This window comes from Acomys minous, assembly GCF_964271855.1.
Source record: "Acomys minous genome assembly, chromosome: 18".
NCBI classification, from domain to species: domain Eukaryota; kingdom Metazoa; phylum Chordata; class Mammalia; order Rodentia; family Muridae; genus Acomys; species Acomys minous.
In genome coordinates this window covers 42,750,176-42,768,012 of record NC_140501.1, presented here as the reverse complement: position 1 = coordinate 42,768,012, position 17,837 = coordinate 42,750,176, and the positions used below count along the sequence as shown (strand labels likewise).

Genomic DNA, 17,837 nt, shown 5'->3' with positions numbered 1-17,837 from the left:
ATTTTCATTTCATTTCTTACGTGCTGCTACCCTTTGCTCTAGAAGTCTGGAAACTACATTTTCTCCATCCAGTATTCCATCACCACTATCTCTGAAGCAAAATGAGGAAACAAAGTAACATGAATGGGTCTCCTATGGCTAGACAAAGAACAGGAGCATGGATAAATAAGATAAAACACATCATCATGCCTCCCACTCAAAAAAAAAAAGGCTGCAGGAAAGGCAACTATTCCTTATGAAGACATCCCTCTTGGAGGACTCATAGACAACTGAATACATTTGAGAAGAGGATAAGATAAAACAGGGACATACCCTTCTTAATAGATGCACTAAACGCAACAAAGAAACATCAAGAATAAGAAACAAGGACTTACCATTGCTCCATTGCAAACTTCCAACTCCCAACCATGGAAACCCAAATGCCACCAAGATAGCTGAAATATCTGAGGAAGAATTCAGATACTTTAAGAAAAAGAATCAATGTCTGCCATGTCCTTGCATGGCTTGGGTCTAGGAACCCTGACTAGGATCAATGAGACACTAAAGAAAGGACAGACACACATACAGAAAGGCTGGGATCAGGTGGTCTGGGCTCTTAGAAGAAACTGCAGTACCCTGGAAGCTCAGTATGTTATTATACATAGTAGAACAGGGAAGTGGGGTTATTGTAATACAGATGAACAAGGGACAGGGTTATCATGCACAGATGAACAAGGAAACAGGTTTAATTAATCTTAGGAAGAACACACTCTGTAGGTCAGGCCATAAGCATCTTGTGGGAGAAAGCTACAGTGGACATTTTCTGCACGTACTGTCAGCATTTGCCCTTGGACCCAATGAATGCTTTGTCATCCCTCTGAGCCTCATATGGGGAAGGCTATGCCACTTCCATTGGTCTGAGGCATTTGGGTCCTCACATGGCCATGCTCTTAACAAGCAATACACATTGACTCAGAACTTAACTAAATCCCTACAAATGGCCATATTGAAGATTTTTTTTTAAATCAGATAACAAACTAAGGTAATATATTCAGGGCATCAATAAGACAGCCTCAAAAATGAACAAAATAGTAAATTGGAGGCAAAAGTCCAAACTATGGAGGAAAATATAATCAATGATAGTGAAACACTGAAAAGGAACCAAAACAAAATTTATGAAAAGAAAGAAGTAACCACTCAAATAAAAACCACATCATAAAGCAAAGCATCACCAATAGATACTGCAAAACAATAAATTTCAGTGACAGAGGAAAAAGTTGAGACAATAATACACTCAGACATATGTGAAAAAACATAATGGGTATGGGCAACATTTCCAAGAAATCTGGGAGCTTTTTCACACCTTAGAATCCATCAGATAAAAGTAGCTAAGATAAAAACAAAATGAATAGAAAAACTAATAACAACCCCCCAAAAAAACTAGAGAAAGAAATCAATATCCAAACACATTAGGCATATAGAAGGTTAACAGTTTATTTAACTTATAATTGTTAAGGTAGTTGGGTTCTGAGTACCTTGGTTTATTTTTTAAAATCTAATTCTATATCTTTAATAATTCATGCAACATTTGTTGAGTGCCTACTGTCTAGCCATTACTTTTAAATTCTGAAGATAGGATGGTAACAATAAATAAATAAAGGTTTTTTTTTTTGAAGAATAAGGTTAAGGACAAAAATGGAACAGAGAAAATGCAGTGTAATGCATGAAGAGGTGAAACACTGATCTCATGGCAAATGAAAACTTCATCAAGAAGGTCTCTTTGGAGAATCCTTGGTAAAAACATGAACTACATGAAGGATCTTGTCATGCAAACATCTGAGAAAGCTTTACAGGCAAAAAGACAACCAAGCACAAAGGTCTTAAAATGTGAATATACTTGGGCTCAGGGAACAGACATATAGTGTGTCTAGGAGTCATAGGAGACAAGATCAAGTGTGACTATATGAGGCTTTATTTCATTTTTAGTTTGGGGGGGGGTTCCGACACCTAGTTCTTTGTTTTTTACTTTGCCAGCTAGCAATAATAACTAAATAAGAGCAAGCACACTCTTTTTATACAAGTAGGAAAGTTTTATTCTCTATAGAAGCATCACATTCTTAGCTACTTAATGGTATTCAAGTCTTAATACTAAGACAAGTATCAGAGTCAGGATGCCACCTGGAGGGTCTTGAAGATGCTCACAAGGCCACCTTTCCTTCAAGAAGTCACCTCTAGGCCAAAACAGTTATTCAGCCTGTGAACTTAGAAATTTAACATTGTTGGAATCTTAGTATTACTACAATATTATTACAATAAATCAAACTTTCTAGGAGACATGTAATTTATGTGAGTCACTATACTGCTTCTCCTTCATAGAAAACACCTTGCTGGAAGCCACATTATCACAAGATTGGTACATACATGGAAACCAAGTCGGTTGCATGCACCTGAGTGTTCTTGACATGTAGGCAAGTCTGTGGGGGCATTTTCTTGAGCATTGGCTGAGGAGGGAGGGTCTAGCTCACTGAGGGTGGTGCGATCCTTGGGTGTGTGATCCTGGGAGGTATAAGAAAGCCTGCTGACCAAATCATGAGGAGCAAGCCGTTAAGCAGCTAAGTAGAGTCAGTAGAAGAAACAAATTCCTCCCTAGCCTCTGCTTCAGTTCCTGCCTTGAGCTCCTGCCCTGACCTTCCTGCACGATAGACTGTGATTGGACAGGTGAACCAAAGAAACCCTTTCCTCTCAAGTTATTCTTGGTCAGAGTGTCTTATCACAACAACAAGAAGCAACACGCATTGTCATTACCACAGTCTTTGTGCTTGAGTTTTCTCTCAGACCGTCCTCCTGCCTATGGGTTCTTTTTCTAGCTTTAGTCTGCTAGAGACTGTATAATTAGCTTCATAACTTAATTGCTGAAGGATGCTCTCTCACAAGTGGGCTAGTTTGCAACTCTTATAAAATGTATTAACCACTTTCTGCTTGTTATGCATCTAGGAAGATGAATCTAATCATATTCAGTAAACACGTTCTGAAAATATATTTTGTTAGATTACTAATGAGTAAACACACATAGTAGGTACAGTATTTGCAAATGAATGTCGTGTTGGGTAGTTTCCATCAACTTGGCGTAAAGTAGAGTCATCTGGGAAGAGGGATCCTCAGCTGAAGAACTGCCTCCATCAGACTGGCCTATGGACATGTCTGTGGGAGCATCTTCTTAATTGCTAACTGATGTAGGTGGGCCCAGACCACTGTGAGTGGCCCCATCCCTAGAGACGTGAGCCTGGGCTATTAGGGTAACTGAGCAAGCAAATAAACAGCATTTCTCCACGGTCTTTGCTTTAGTCCCTGCCTCCAGGTTTCCTGGTTGAATTCTGCCCTGAAATTTCTCAGTGATGGGCTATAGTCTATAAGCCAAAATTTTTTTTCTCCTAAATTGTTTTTGGTCATGGTGTTTATCATAGCAACAGAAATCACACTATACAGATATATATCCTTTTAAAGAAATTCAAAATAATGAAAAGTTTCTTTAGTATATAGTTTCATTATTTAATACATTTTTTTCTATTTAATGTTTGGCAAGTTAGGATTTTGTCATCAACATCATTTGGTGAGTTCATGTAGAATGCCTTCATACATAGTTTTGTCAAGAAGCATCGATTGTATTAGGTGTCAGTACTAGCACTCAAATGTCCCTTAGTTTTAGCTAACTCTCCCTGTTCTGTCCCTCATCCACCTCTTTCTTCTCCATCTCATTTATCATCCCACTTACCCCCCTCAACCCTCCATAACTATTCTATTAGCCTTTCCTATTGAGATCTGCATGCCCCCTTTGTCCCTTACTCTATGCCTAACCTCTGTGGTTCTACAGATTGTAATTTGGGTATCATTGGCTTAATAGCTAATACCCATATATATGCACACGCTTGCCATATTTGCCTTTCTGGGTCTGGGATACTTCACCCAGGAGTAGTTTTTGCTACTTCCATCCATTTACCTGCATTTTCATGATTTTTTAATAGCAGAAAATACTCTATTATGCAAATATACCACAGTTTCTTTATCCATCCTTCTGTTGAGGGACATTTAGATTGTTTCCAGTTTCTGGCTATTATGAATAGAGCAGCAATAATCATGGTTGAATAAATGCCTCTGTGGTGGGACGAGGTGTCCTTTGGGTATATGCGCAAGAGTGGTATTGCTGAATCTTGAAGTAGATTGATTGCCATCTTCCTGAGGGATTGCCACAGTGATTTCTATAGTGGCTTTTTGCATTCCCACCAGCCTGATGGAGCTGGGGTCTGTGATAAAGTGGGTGGAGGACAGGGGTGGGGGAAGGTAGCCACAGTTGGTTGGTCTGCTGCAGAGCGGCAGGTGAGGCTGGGGCTCTGGGTTTGGAGGAGCTGAAGGAGTTATCTTACCTCTTCCCCTGGCCAGAGCCTATATTGTTATTTTTAATCCTCTAAAGTCATTTTTGTTTTGTCTATCAACAAGCTTGGTTTCCTAAGTAGAATACGTCATCTGAATTTGAAAAATTAGCAAGAATTGAATATATATATATATATATATATATATATATATATACATTATATATTTACATAATTTATTGCAGTTTATTTGAAGTGTTAGTTGATGAGTTCTTACTCTGTTTTTATGTCAATATTTTGAAATATCTATATTGTCATTCCAGTTCTTCCACTGTGGGTACACAGTGGTGTTCCAACATGATTGCTTTCCTTGGTCCTTCTGTGTGTGTGTGTGTGTGTGTGTGTGTGTGTGTGTGTGTGTGTAAAAATATTTTCTATGAAGATGAAGAGGGCTATAATATTGATTGTACTATCAAAGGTATCCAATCTGTAAGTGCAGGAAAGAGCCCCTGAGCACCAGTAGAGGGGCTGAGAAAGAGACAAAAGTAGTGGGAGATTGAGCATGTGGCTCAGTCTGGATCCTGGTAGCCAAAGCTGAGCATTACAAAGAAAGAGAGATTGAGGACAGTCTTGAGAATCTCCAAAGCAAATCAGTTATTGTCACATACTGGGCAAATTGATAATTTGACAACTTAATACTACTTTGAATTTACCTAAGCTGTCACCTTTCTGACTTATTGCAGTGCTCGCCCTCTCTCTCTCATATATATATATATATATATATATATATATATATATATATATATATGTTTGTGTGAGTGTGTAATAGGTACCTATCTCAGCCCTATTATTATATAACTGTATTGCTTTATTTAAGATAAATATTGAGTTGATGAGGCAGCTCAGTGAGTAAAGGCAGTTGCTGTCAAGGTTAACAACCTGAGTCCCTGAATCCACATGGTGAAAGATGAGAACGCTTATACACACCTACACCTACAACACACACACACACACACACACACACACACACACACACACACACACACACACCACTAAATAAATGTAAAAATAAATAAATGTTTGACTATGAGATATCATGGCTGTTAACAAAACAGCAAGTGGTAATAAATATTTTGAGGGTGTACAGAAATTGGGAACCTTTACATGTTACAAGTGGGAATGTAAAATGGTGCTGTCATTCTGGAAATTAGTTCTGTAGAGGGTTAAACATGAAATTACCAATGACCTAGTAACTCTTTACCTAGGTTTATGGCCAAGAAAGGTGAAAACACATGTGCACACAAAGACCTATACATGAATGTTCATAATAGTATGATCCATAATAGCTAAAAATGGGAAACAGATCACATGTTTATCAACAGCTGTACTAGAAATGTGATTCATCAGACAATGGGACATTATTTGACAGTAAAAAGGATGAAGTACTGATAAGGTCTACATCATAGCAGATCCTTAAACAGACTGTGCTAGGTGACAAAAACCAGTCATACACACACACACACACACACACACACACAAAACCCTATTGTATGATTCTGATTATATGGAATGCCCAGAATGTGTAAATGCATAAAAGGAATATTAGATTAGTACAAAGAGTCGAGTAGGAGAATGGACTTAATTGCTAATGGTTACTTGTGTTCTTGGGAGGATAATGAAAATGTTCTAAAATAGATTGTGGCTATGTTTGTGTAGTTCTGTGAACATGCTAAAAGTAATTTATCTCATGTAAATAGTGGATCATATGTGAATTGTTTAACCACCATGATCTCTGTTGCTTCGGTACTGGCCTGTGTGGTTTACATCCTGAAACCCTGACCAGGGGCATTGACACATGTACAGTAAATCCTGCATCAAGTGGGAGATCTGCTACTTCCAAGGGAAGGCAGCTACTCTCACCAGAACCAGAGCCTCAATATGTGTATTAGGCACAGGGAGAAGGCTTAGCTAGTCTTGGTAGGGGGGTTCTGTAGGTGAGCAGTCTCAGCATATAAGCGCCCAGGAGGAGGAAGTTGCTAGTCTTTGAACACACTAGTCAGTTGTTCATAAACAGTCCAACACTATTTGGCACTCCTCTTCAGCATGGCCATATGCAGAAATGGCTTTGTCAGCTTGCCATCCATCAGAGGCCTTGGTGTCCTTGACAGGGCTATGCCCATTTCAACAAAACACATTCACTAAGAACTTGAGCTCCCTCTGCTTTTTACAAATTAGATATGCTTTGTATAGTCAGTTCTAATGTAGGGCTTTTTTTTAAAAAAAACTTTCTGTTATTTATGTTTTTATGCTATTACTATTTTGTTGAGAATCCTCATGCATGAGTATTGTGATTACATCCCTTCCCACCCCATACTCTCCACTTACGCCCTCCCATGACTTCCTTACTCTTTCGATTTCATGACCACCTCTCCTTTAGTTATTAACATATGCATGTTTAGGGATGACTGCTTGGAATTGGATAGCCTATGGGGTGGGGGTGGGGCTTGTCCCTGAAAAAGGCTGAATCTCCCTCACTTAGTGACTATTGTCTGTAGATCTTTATCCAGAAGAGGGGCCTTTTGAGATGTGTCCCATCCATACTGAAATGTCAACTGGTGTTTTCACTGTGTAGGTCTTGTTTAGGGAAACTATATTGTTCATAAGAATTCATGAGTGTGACTCTGTCATATATAGAGGACACTTTGTTGTAACGAATATCCTGGTCGTGTGGATCTTATAATCTTCCTTCCCCCATCTTGACCATGCTCTCTCAGCCTTAGGAATAGAAGTTGAGTTTCGATGTATCAGCTGGGGATAGGCACCTTATATTTGATTGTTCTCTACCCTTTGACCAGCTGCATATTTCTTAAATATTCATTTTTCTGCAAAAAGAAGCTCCTCTAGGGTCTATGGCGTCACTAGCCACAGGTATTTTGTTAGGTTTACAATGACAAGCTCGAATCCTCTGAATTCTCTCCAAGCATTGAGCAGGCATTAAGTGCAATTAGGTGGCTGTTGATTACCCCTGAGATACCAGTGTTGCTTTGGCACCGTGGGCTATGTTTTTGCCTTGCGGGCCATCATTGTGGTTTGTAGACTTTACAGCTGGGTCGGACTTTTAGTTTCTTTTCTCCCTTGGCACTTTTGAATGCTGAGAGAGCTAGGCCACAGGGAGAAGGCTTCCAGGCCACTTTCACTTTGTTTCCTTCAAGCCTTGTATTTGTGAAGTGTGTGGTGTCTTCAAAAATTCTCACAGAATACACAAAGCAGGAGAGAATCCTTGCCAACAGTACATCTAATAAAGTTTTGCTTTCAGAATATACAAAGACAAAAAATAGGCTATAGATATGGACACAGAGTTCTCAGAAGAAGACAGAAAATTTGCTAAGAGATGTCTTTCAAAGTGTCCAATATCCTTAGTAATTAAGGAAATGCAAATTAAAAGTCTTTGAGATTCCATCTTACCCGTCAGAAAGGCTGAAATCAAGTAAACAAGTAACAACAATTCTGGTGAGCATATGGGAGAAGGGAAACCTCACTTATTGTTGGTGAGCTTGCTAATTGGTGGCAAAGTCTCAGAAAAGCTAAAGGTAGAACAACTACCGTACGGCCTCGCTGTAACCCTTGGCATGTGCCCAGAGGACTCACATCCTACTTCATAGACAGGTTCTCAGCCATGTCCACTGCTGCTCTATTCACAACAAACAGCTAGGGAATAGACAAAAACTAAATACCCTTCTACTGATGAGTGGGTAATGAACATGTAGTACATATACACAATGGAATTCTACTCAGCTTTTTAAAAATGAAGTCTTTTTGCCTTCTTATGGCCAGACACCGTGTCACTTGCAATTTCCACTGCAGTGTTGCCTTGCAGTGTGTTGTTGTCTGGCTCAGAATAAATTTACTCATTTACTTAATGGCAAGAAACAGACCACACCATCTCTTACTCCAGAGGTCCTCAACCTGTAGGTTGCAGCCCCTTTGGGGGTTAAATGCCCTTTCACAGGGGTTGCTTAAGAACATCAGAAAACATTACAGTGCATAACAGTAGCAAAATTACAGTTAGGAAGTAGCAACAAAAGTGATTTTATGGTTGAGGTTCACCACAACTTAAGGATCTGTATTAAATGGTCACAGCATTAGGAAGGTTGAGAACCAGTGTCTTAGGTTTTTTTTTAACCTATATATGGAGCTATGTTTCAGCGAGCCACTTGATATAGAAAACAGAACCATTTCTCTTAACCAGTGGTAAAACAAAGACACTAGAGTGATTTAATTCAAGTGAGTGTAATAGGACAGTGGATGATTTATGAATTGGTAAGTCTGCAGAGCCACAGGAGGTCCGGAAGCTGTCATTGATGTGGGCGGGTGGCATTCCTGGGCAGCAAATGAACATGAGTTACAGAAGCAGCTCCCCTGGTTCCACGTCACAGTGACCCTGGTCTCAGGAGCATTGGCTACTGTGCTTTGCGAAAATAAGCTGTGTTACCAATACATATTTTTAAGTTTAGTTCTCACTTTAGATACGAAGATTATACCCTCAGAGGCAACTTCAGGCCACATTGACTTTACACTGGGTAACTGTCTTGACAAGCAGAAGGTGCTTAATTCAGGTTCGACTCCCAAAGATCACTACTTGTTAGCTGTGAAACTTTGTTCAGATTACTCTGATTTTTAGTTTCTTCACATACACGGGGGAAGGGGGGGAGCAGGGAGGGAGGGAAGGAGGGAAGGGAGACAGAGACAGAGACTTAGACAAAGACAGAGAGCACAATACCCACAGCATAAAGTATTGTGGCCATTTTATGTAGAAAACTTCCAGCATTGGTAATGTGTTGACTATTTGAATAATTCTTGTCTGTGTTGGTTATTTACAATGAATGGTTTCTAGTGTTTCTCTCTATAGGAGTCAGAGCATCTGTTTTGACTGTTGGTTTCTCATGCTCACAGAACTGTTGATGTGTACTGCTTTCTAACAGGTACAACATAAGAGATATGATGCAATTCTTAAGCGCTTGCATTGTAAGGTGAACAAGATTCAGTTAAATAGGAGAAAATGGCAGTGGAACATCCAACAACTGGAGAAAACTGCAGCTGAGTTAAAAAAGCGCATTGGAGTGAAGGAAGCCAGCGAGATGCAGAACAAGCCAACAACATTGTGAGAGAAAATATGCTGTGAAGCCCCTTGGGATTCTTCACATCCAGCGCCCAGTACCAGAGGCCTGTCTCAGTGACGGATATTTTCTTTTTCTTTTTCTCCTCCTCCTCATCCTTATTTTTTGTTTTGACTCGGTTATCTATTAGTTAAAGTGCCTCCCTGTGTATAGTGCATAGCACTAGGTAGACAATACCAGTTCTCAGAGGAAGCTAGTAAAAAGGTGTGTGTGCATATTTCAGATGTGCACCCCAGAATGCCTGCTTATAACAATGCTGAATTCACTACCCTACAAAGTAAAATTTAGAAGAAACAATTGGATTTTCAATGACTTAAATTGTTGAGATATTGAAAGAATAGTTGTCTGTTTGGAACTTTTTATTAGACCTTTTTTTTTTATAACTGTCTTTGCAGTAGTCCTTGAATGTTAATATTCATGTTAATGCCATATGTTTAATGCATCAACTATTTTATTAAGTTTTCTCTTTTCTCCAGGAGGTAGCAATCATTTTCCTTTGTTACTAAGTAACATATTTTAGAGTGTTACAGTACATAAGATTTGTGTTTACTCTTCAGTCTATAAATTCTTTATTCCTATATTGTGACTAAAATAAAGTTATAGCATCACATAAGGCACGCATACCATAAAGGTATTCAAAGATGTATTTTCCACATCGAAAGGCAGATATTTTTGTTAATGCAATAAATTGAACATAAAAACACTTCTGAAGATAAAATTGCTCTCTTTCATGCTTTGTTGATCACAACTACAGAAAGGCAAAAATAAAACATTAATTACTAAAGATACAATTTTTAAATATTCATGTGTAAGATTAAGTAATTTCAAAGAAGCAACATTGAGAAGATGTTTTGAATTCATCTGCTCACCTTCCTATGTGTCTAACATTTAGTAAGTTTGTAGCTGATAGAAAACCTGATATTAGCAATCCCATTATGCCTGGTGTTAATCGTCTTAGCGTAGGTTAGCATGGCTTACTACAGTCAACACTTGAAATGGCTGTTTCTGTATCACAATCAGCTTTGTTCCATCACGCAAGAAAAGCTACTACGAATAGAAATGGTTAAACTCACGACTACAGGAGCTCTCACTGTCAGCTGGAGACAAGGTTGCACTAAAATACTGCATATCTAGCTATGTAGATTATATGGCATAACATGCACTTAAAAGTTCTAGTTTTCTTGTCGTCTTTTAAGTTTATAATTGGGATCACTAACAGCTTGAGTTACTGTTTCAGGAAAATGCAGTGTGAAAGAAACAGACACAGGCATAGGTGCTCAGGAATCCAGAGTCGGGTCCATCCAAGACTGCAAAGTATGCGTTATAGGGTTCTGTTCCTATTGCCCTAATAAAATATTCTGACAAAAGCAGCTAACAGGAGAAATGACTAATTTTAGTTTATAGTTCTGGTTTTCAGTTCGTCATGGCAAGGAAGTCAAGGCACCAAGAACGTGATGCAGCTGAATGTACCACTTCCAGTCAGAAGAAGAATGAACACATGTGTGCAGGCCTTAGTTTATTTCCCTGCTCCTATGCAGCACAGGATGCTCTGCCCAGGGAGTGGGGTCATTCTCAGTAGGTGCTACTTCCCACCGTAAAGTAATCAAGGTCATCCCTCCAGACATGCTCAGAGCTCCATCTTTCCGTGATCCTAGCTTTTGTTAAGCTGACAGTTCACCCTGACTATCACAAGGAATTACTCCAGACGCACAAGTCAACGGTAGCCACCAGACCAGTGAATCCCCGTATCTAGTCTTATAGCTCCACATAACACCCTTATGTTCCTGTTTATTTATAAACAATAGTGATGCTAGGAAACTATGCTGAGGCGGTGGGGGGTTAAGGGGTCAAGCCAGGCTTCTTGGAGACAATCATAGTGATTATAATTTAAGACCTGAGCTGAAATCTAGTCAAACTGGAACCCTCCAGTTATGGATTTGAAACTTCATCTTTAAATAAAGATATAAAGCAAATAAAGCTATTCGAGATGAGGTATCATATTTGAAGACAATGATCAGCGTATTTTTATAATGATGTGTGCACTTAGTTTCAATTTGTGATAGTAAAATTATGTGAGACACATATTGCTCTTTTTAATTATAAAAACTATTTCAGATAATGGAGGCTTCCACAGTAGTCAATAAGAAATAGGAGCTGGGTATGCTAGCTCAGGCTTGTAGTCTCAGCACTAAGGGAGGCTTGAGGCAGGGGTAGTACAGGAATTTCAGGCCAGCCTGAGCCTCAACGTGGGGCGTAGTCTCAAATGAACAAACAAACAGAGAAAAACTAAAGAACTAAATATGTCGGCTTGTTTTTGTTGTTGTTTTTGTCAATTTGAGACATAAGCTGGAGTCATCTGGAAAGAGGAGAACTCAGTGAAGAAGATGCCTCCATTAGATTGCCCTGCAGGCAAGTCTGTGCATCGTTTCTTGATTAATAGTTGGTATAGGAGGGCTGACTTCACTGTGGGCAGTGCTCGCCCTGAGTAGGCAGTCCTGGGAGATGTAAGAAAGGTTGAACAAGGCATGGAGACCAAGCTAGTAAGCAGTGCTCCTTCAGTGCCTATCTGCAAGTTTCCACCTTGAGTTTCTGTCCCAACTTCCATTCATGATGTAAGATGAAACAAACCCTTTCTTTTCCAAGTTGCTTTTACTTATGCTGTTAATTATAGCAACAGAACACAAACTAGAATACCAACCAAATTCAAATATCCCTAAAATTTGAAATACAGTAAAAGTGATTATTTTAAAACATTAATAAAGTCTGAAGTTAGAGATTGTGTTATTTTAATTTCTATATAACACATATAGAACTACTTTTTTATATTAGGCTCTTTTTTGTTACTGTAACAAAATGTCTGAATCTGGGAACTTCTAAAGAAAACAAATTCATTTAGGTCATGATATTGGTAGCTGAAAGAGCAAACAGCACAGCTCCCCCTCGGGTCAAGGATTACTTACAGTATCCTCTCATGGTAGGTAGCATCATGGTGGGACACATACAGAATGACAGATTACATCATCAAATATCAAGTCAAGGAGCCACTAGGGGTTAAGTGGGTCCTAAGAGAACTGTCTTAATCTCTTCTGAGGGCATATTACTGAAAAGGTAAAGGCCTACCACTAGGCATTGTCTCTTAAAGGCTGCACCACCTTAGCATTACGACAAGGAGGACCAAACTCAACACATGACCTGTTGGAGTGGGGGTAGGTGGGGGATGGGGGGACACATTCAAGTGCTAGCCAAGCTGTAACAATGTCTTTAGAGATGCTCTAAATACCTGGGGAACCTACATTGCTTGGTCAACAGGGGTGGAACTCCTGGGTCAAGTGCCGTTGTTTGACCTTCCTGGTGTCTATAGAAATGGACTGCAACTGGTCTCAAGCATCATCTGGTTGTGCTGTGTCTGCAGTTGCTTGCTGTGGTCATGGTCAAGGTAAATGTTCTGCACTTGACCATGCCTCTTCTAGTCACTTGACTAGGTGTTTGATTTTCCAAAGCCCTACATATATGCACAATCACAAATCTTCTTCTCATCTATTCACTCTGTCTTTGGGTATGCTTGCCAACTTTTACCTGACTGTAAGTTTTTTGCTATAAACTTCTGTAGTTTTCACTTTGAGTGACTCAGCAAATTTTCTCTTTCTCAAAAGCTACAATCTTCTAAAGCTATGATTTTTAGATATTATTTCTATTGTGGACTTTAAACATCCTAATATGAAGCTCAAAACTAGCAAGTGATCTCTTTGTTTTCAGCAGCATCTGCCTTGAGCCTGCTAGACGCTCCTACCTAAATGATTAGAACCATGAAATAAATGTAAGAAAACAGAAAAAGGAAAAAAAACCCTGGAATTGCTACCTCACAATATTAACTTTCAAACTATGCACTCCATGGGCAAATTAGAGTTAACCAGTGTGAAGAGACTAGGATTTTGTTGAAAGCGGTTCCAGATCGCATGTATTAAAGCCAGTCATGACTGATATTAAGATGATTTCATGGCTAATATAAATGACTTGAACATACTATCTTTAGACCAGATCTCTCCCAGGCAATTGGCTACTGGTGCTATTTTCCAAAACAGTACATATGTGAAATAACTAAGAAACAGCAAGATGCTGAGTGAACATGCTATGCCTGAATTGGCAAGTGGCACACAGTATTTCTTTTAGTTCTCAAAAAAAAAAAAAAAAGGTAAAGGTAGGTAGTATTGTCTCTGATTTATATGTAGGTAAATGGAGGCTTAGACAAGATTTGCGTAAGATATTGTTGGACAGTTCAGCAGTGGCAGAGTTGAAGCTCAGAGTCCCAGTGTATGTATGTGTAAACCTCAACTTAACTGTAATAGGCAATAATACTTTGTCTATATCATTTTGATAGACGATAGGCATAAAATAAATTTGACAAAAGAAAATTTATGGTTAAAACCAAGCAGCACTGGAAAGCACAAAGAACACTACATACGGGCCAACATCTGAAAAAACATTTTGGTTAAGGAAAATGGAATTCAGTTTACAGACAATGCTTTGAAACCTTTTAAAGTTTGTTTACACAGGGGATGCCACTGGAACTTTTATCATCTTATACCAAACATAGAATTCACTGTTCATCCATAAATGTTGCTAAAGGCCCTTGCTAAGATGATTTGGGGTGACCATATTGGCAGTCTGTTGATTCAGGGGTGTGTGTAATTTGATTTGCTAGATGCTCATTTTTCAGTTGATCATTCAGTATTATTAATATTTTATTTTTTCACTAGCCAAGCCAATGATTGCTAAAGCTAATGATCAGAAACTAAATGTTACGTGGCTGTCATAAATAATCTATGTTATCTGAATATATAATGCATTTCTAGCAGCCTCATGTTTGTCCTTTGCTGACAAATTTGGCAATTTCAAATAAAAACAAGGTTTCTATATCACATTAGCCAAAGCACAGAGCTTTCTCTTTAGTACCACTGAACCCCAACCGAAACCAGGAAAAACAAAGTTGGAACAGATACTCAGAAGAATAGATCCATCCAACATATAGCCAAGAACAAGATGCTACACATTACTTTTATTTTTTTGTAAAATTACTTTTAAGTAGTAGCTATGAGCTCTAGCTCTTTAGAAAAAGCAAGCTAGCATACGATTTAGTAATGACAGGGTTGCTGTTTGCATAATCCAGGAAAGACAGATACGAAGCAATGGGATGTCAACCTCTTAATTAATGAGCTGATGTAGTTCAGAAGCAAACCAATAGTTTATGTGATAAATACCTTTTAGAAGGTTTCTTACCTAGGATGCTGGCATGAAAATCATGTCAAAATTTGAATAAAACCCTTAAATTACAGAAATTGCCAGCACTGCTCATTCACACAGCATAAAGTAGTTTAGAGAGAGTGATGACACCTGTCGATCTAAGATAAATATCCCAATAGGTTTTCAGAAGTAAATAAAATGCAGCCGCTGCTTCATCTGCTATGAGTTCTTATTCTCTCAGCATTGTTTTACATAGGACAGACCTGCTGTCCTTGAGGAAGGTTTGCTCCTTTAATCTATAGTTCTTTGTAGATTTTACATAGACAAACATAGCAGTTTACACCTTGTAAAGTTATTTTGTCTCCTATGACTCAGATTAGGGAGCTCATGCACAGATGAAGCCAGATAGCAGCACAGCTATTTGACGGAAAATATTTTTTTCTTCACATCATTGTGGTACAGCCATTCTTAAGAGTCTTCCTTTAGGGGAGTTTTTCTAGGGACACCTTTATCCCATATATATATGCCATATGGGATATATATGCCAGATTATTAGATCCGATTCATTTTAGTCACACATTACATTCTAAGACAGAGTCATCCTTTTCTCCAGCCTTTAATTCGATTATTTGCTTTAGTCTCAATCTAACCTATGCAGTTTCTTAATGCTTAGTTTAATTCCTTCACATCTTTTTTTTTTTGTTTGCTTGCATCTAAAACACCACTTCCATACTCAGGCTTTTCCTGTTTCTGCCCCAAACAGCCTTCATTTGCAGTGCCTTCAGGTTCTGGTCTTATTTTGGTACTCTGAAGCTTAACTGGGGGTTAGCTCCCAAACACTGCAACCATTGACCTCCTTTAGAGCTGGCTTAGGCGAGGGAAGGTCCCTTGACTTGAAGTGCTTCACAAAGGAAAACTGAAACACTGGAGTAGGCACACAGCTCTTCCCAGATCCGGGCAGCTCTGCTGTAATCCTCCCTCAGCGGACCTCTCCCAATCCAGGCGTGCTGTTGCCTCTGGTTACGCTTGCTGAGACTTTCTTAGGGAGGATTGTACCTCAGAAGGACTTTACTGCAGCTTTGCGTCTTTCTTCCTACCCAGTTTTCTTTCTCTCACTGATTTCTCCTGGGAAGACCTCAAGAACAAAGCACTTACTCAAGAATCTTCATCTTAGCGCTGACTGTGGGGAATCCAAGACTATGTCACCTTGCAAAAATAGAACCACACTGAAATTTCTATTTGTCAAAGCAATGACTTGTTCTGCTCCTATTTCTCCCTCACCCAGGTCAGCTTCACTCACAGCAGGAAAAAAAAAACTGAAGAAACAAGAAAAACACCTAAAATCCTGGAGCTCTAAACACTGTCCCTCTGTTATTTGGTGTGATTTTAAGATGATCTATTTAAATAAGAGGCAAGCTCAAAGGTTTTAACATTAATACATATAATTAGTACATCAATAAAAATATACTATTAGCTTTTAAAATAATAAATCAGTTTTGAATTATTAATCTTTCTGATGCTAGTGTCCTAAAAAAGTGCCATGATGTTACAAATTATAAAATTAAATAGAAAAATCTTGACTGGGAAACTCTATTTTTTAAATATATTTTATTAATTTATTCATATTACATCTCAATTATTATCCCATCCATTGTATCCTCCCATTCCTCCCTCCCTCCCATTTTTCCCTTACTCACCTCCCCTATGACTGTGAGTGAGGGGGACTTCCTCCCCATGTATATGCTCATAGGGTATCAAGTCTTTTCCTGGTAGCCTGTTATCCTTCCTCTGAGTGTTGCCAGGCCTCCCCATCTAGGGGATGTGGTCAAATATGACTTTCACACGAACTCTGGTGCCCCTTATCTGACTGGGAAACTCCAAGGTAAAAGCTTTTATATAGTTTTCAACTGTAGCTAGGTCACATGACTATAGACAGATTTGTTAGAAAATTTATAAAAGCACTTTTACAAAAAGGCATATTTGCGGAAAATACTCCAACTACCTTTATTCCATCTAGATGACAAAGCAAAATGTGTACACTCTCAGACACTGTGTCTGCATGTTAGCATCCTGGTGTTCTCAACTGCTTCCTCTCTTCTTACTCTTTAGCATTAGCAGTCGTCACTCCCAACACTTCATTATTTCATCCATAGTTCAGGAACACTAGAGTAATGATCTGGTGCCTATCAAGACCAATGAACTCAGCAAGACACAAGGAAATGTGGATCTATAGGGCAGAACGTCGACAATATACAGATAATTCACAGCACTTTTAACAATGTTTACTGCCAACAATACAAGAATACATTGCTGGTGTTTATACTATGTCAAAACTTAAAAATAGTAAGACTTTATCAAAAACAATTTTTAGGGTTCCAGGAATTATTTTTTTCATTATTATAACAAGTCAATATAACCTTTCCCCTTCTAAACCACAAAATACTTAAAACACTAACATTTCTAGTTCTCAAAACCTTTGCCATATATATATATATATATCTTAAAATTATAATATATGTTATTAATATACAACATATATTATACTTTAAAATATTAACAACTTCACTAAAATTGATAGTACTTAAAACCTGATATATGTAGTTAAATTATGTATAATTATATATAATATTCATTATAATTTTAAACTATTAATTTTACTAGTTTTAGTTCTTAAAACCTATTATATATGTGTATATATATGTGTGTGTTAAAATTAGATTATATATGTTATATATAATATAGTATAAATTTAGACTATTAACATGTCATACAGAAGTGGGATCAGAAATAAAAATACACCTTGAATATCAGTATATATTATGTCACCTAAAATGGAAGACTGACTAATATGAAGTAGACTTAAAACAGAAGTAATGGGGAAGAACTTCACATAGCTTTCTCATCACTCCCTCATGTTATACCTTCTCTATGTTAGGACACTGTAGAAATATATAAGGCACATAACACACACACAGACACACACACACACAGACACACACACACACACACCACAGAGAGAGGGGGGGCAGTTAAATATAAAACATCCCGTAACAAAGCATTAGTCAAGCTTTTT

The 17,837-nt window shown here is 38.3% G+C and overlaps 1 protein-coding gene across 3 annotated transcripts in view; it reads left to right on the top strand.

Annotated features, from left to right (window-relative positions):
• Positions 1-10,553, top strand: part of CCDC122 (coiled-coil domain containing 122) — an 82,307-nt gene extending 71,754 nt beyond the window's left edge. For 2 of the 3 annotated variants that reach the window (XM_084767147.1, XM_084767146.1), the window contains exon 6: positions 9,329-10,553. In XM_084767147.1, coding sequence (XP_084623273.1) covers positions 9,329-9,511 — 183 coding nt within the window. In that variant the 3' untranslated portion in view covers positions 9,512-10,553. Of the gene's footprint in view, positions 1-1,655; positions 1,722-9,328 lie in introns of those variants that run through there. The other variant, XM_084767148.1, reaches the window with a different exon arrangement.
• The last annotated feature ends 7,284 nt before the right edge of the window (positions 10,554-17,837 follow it).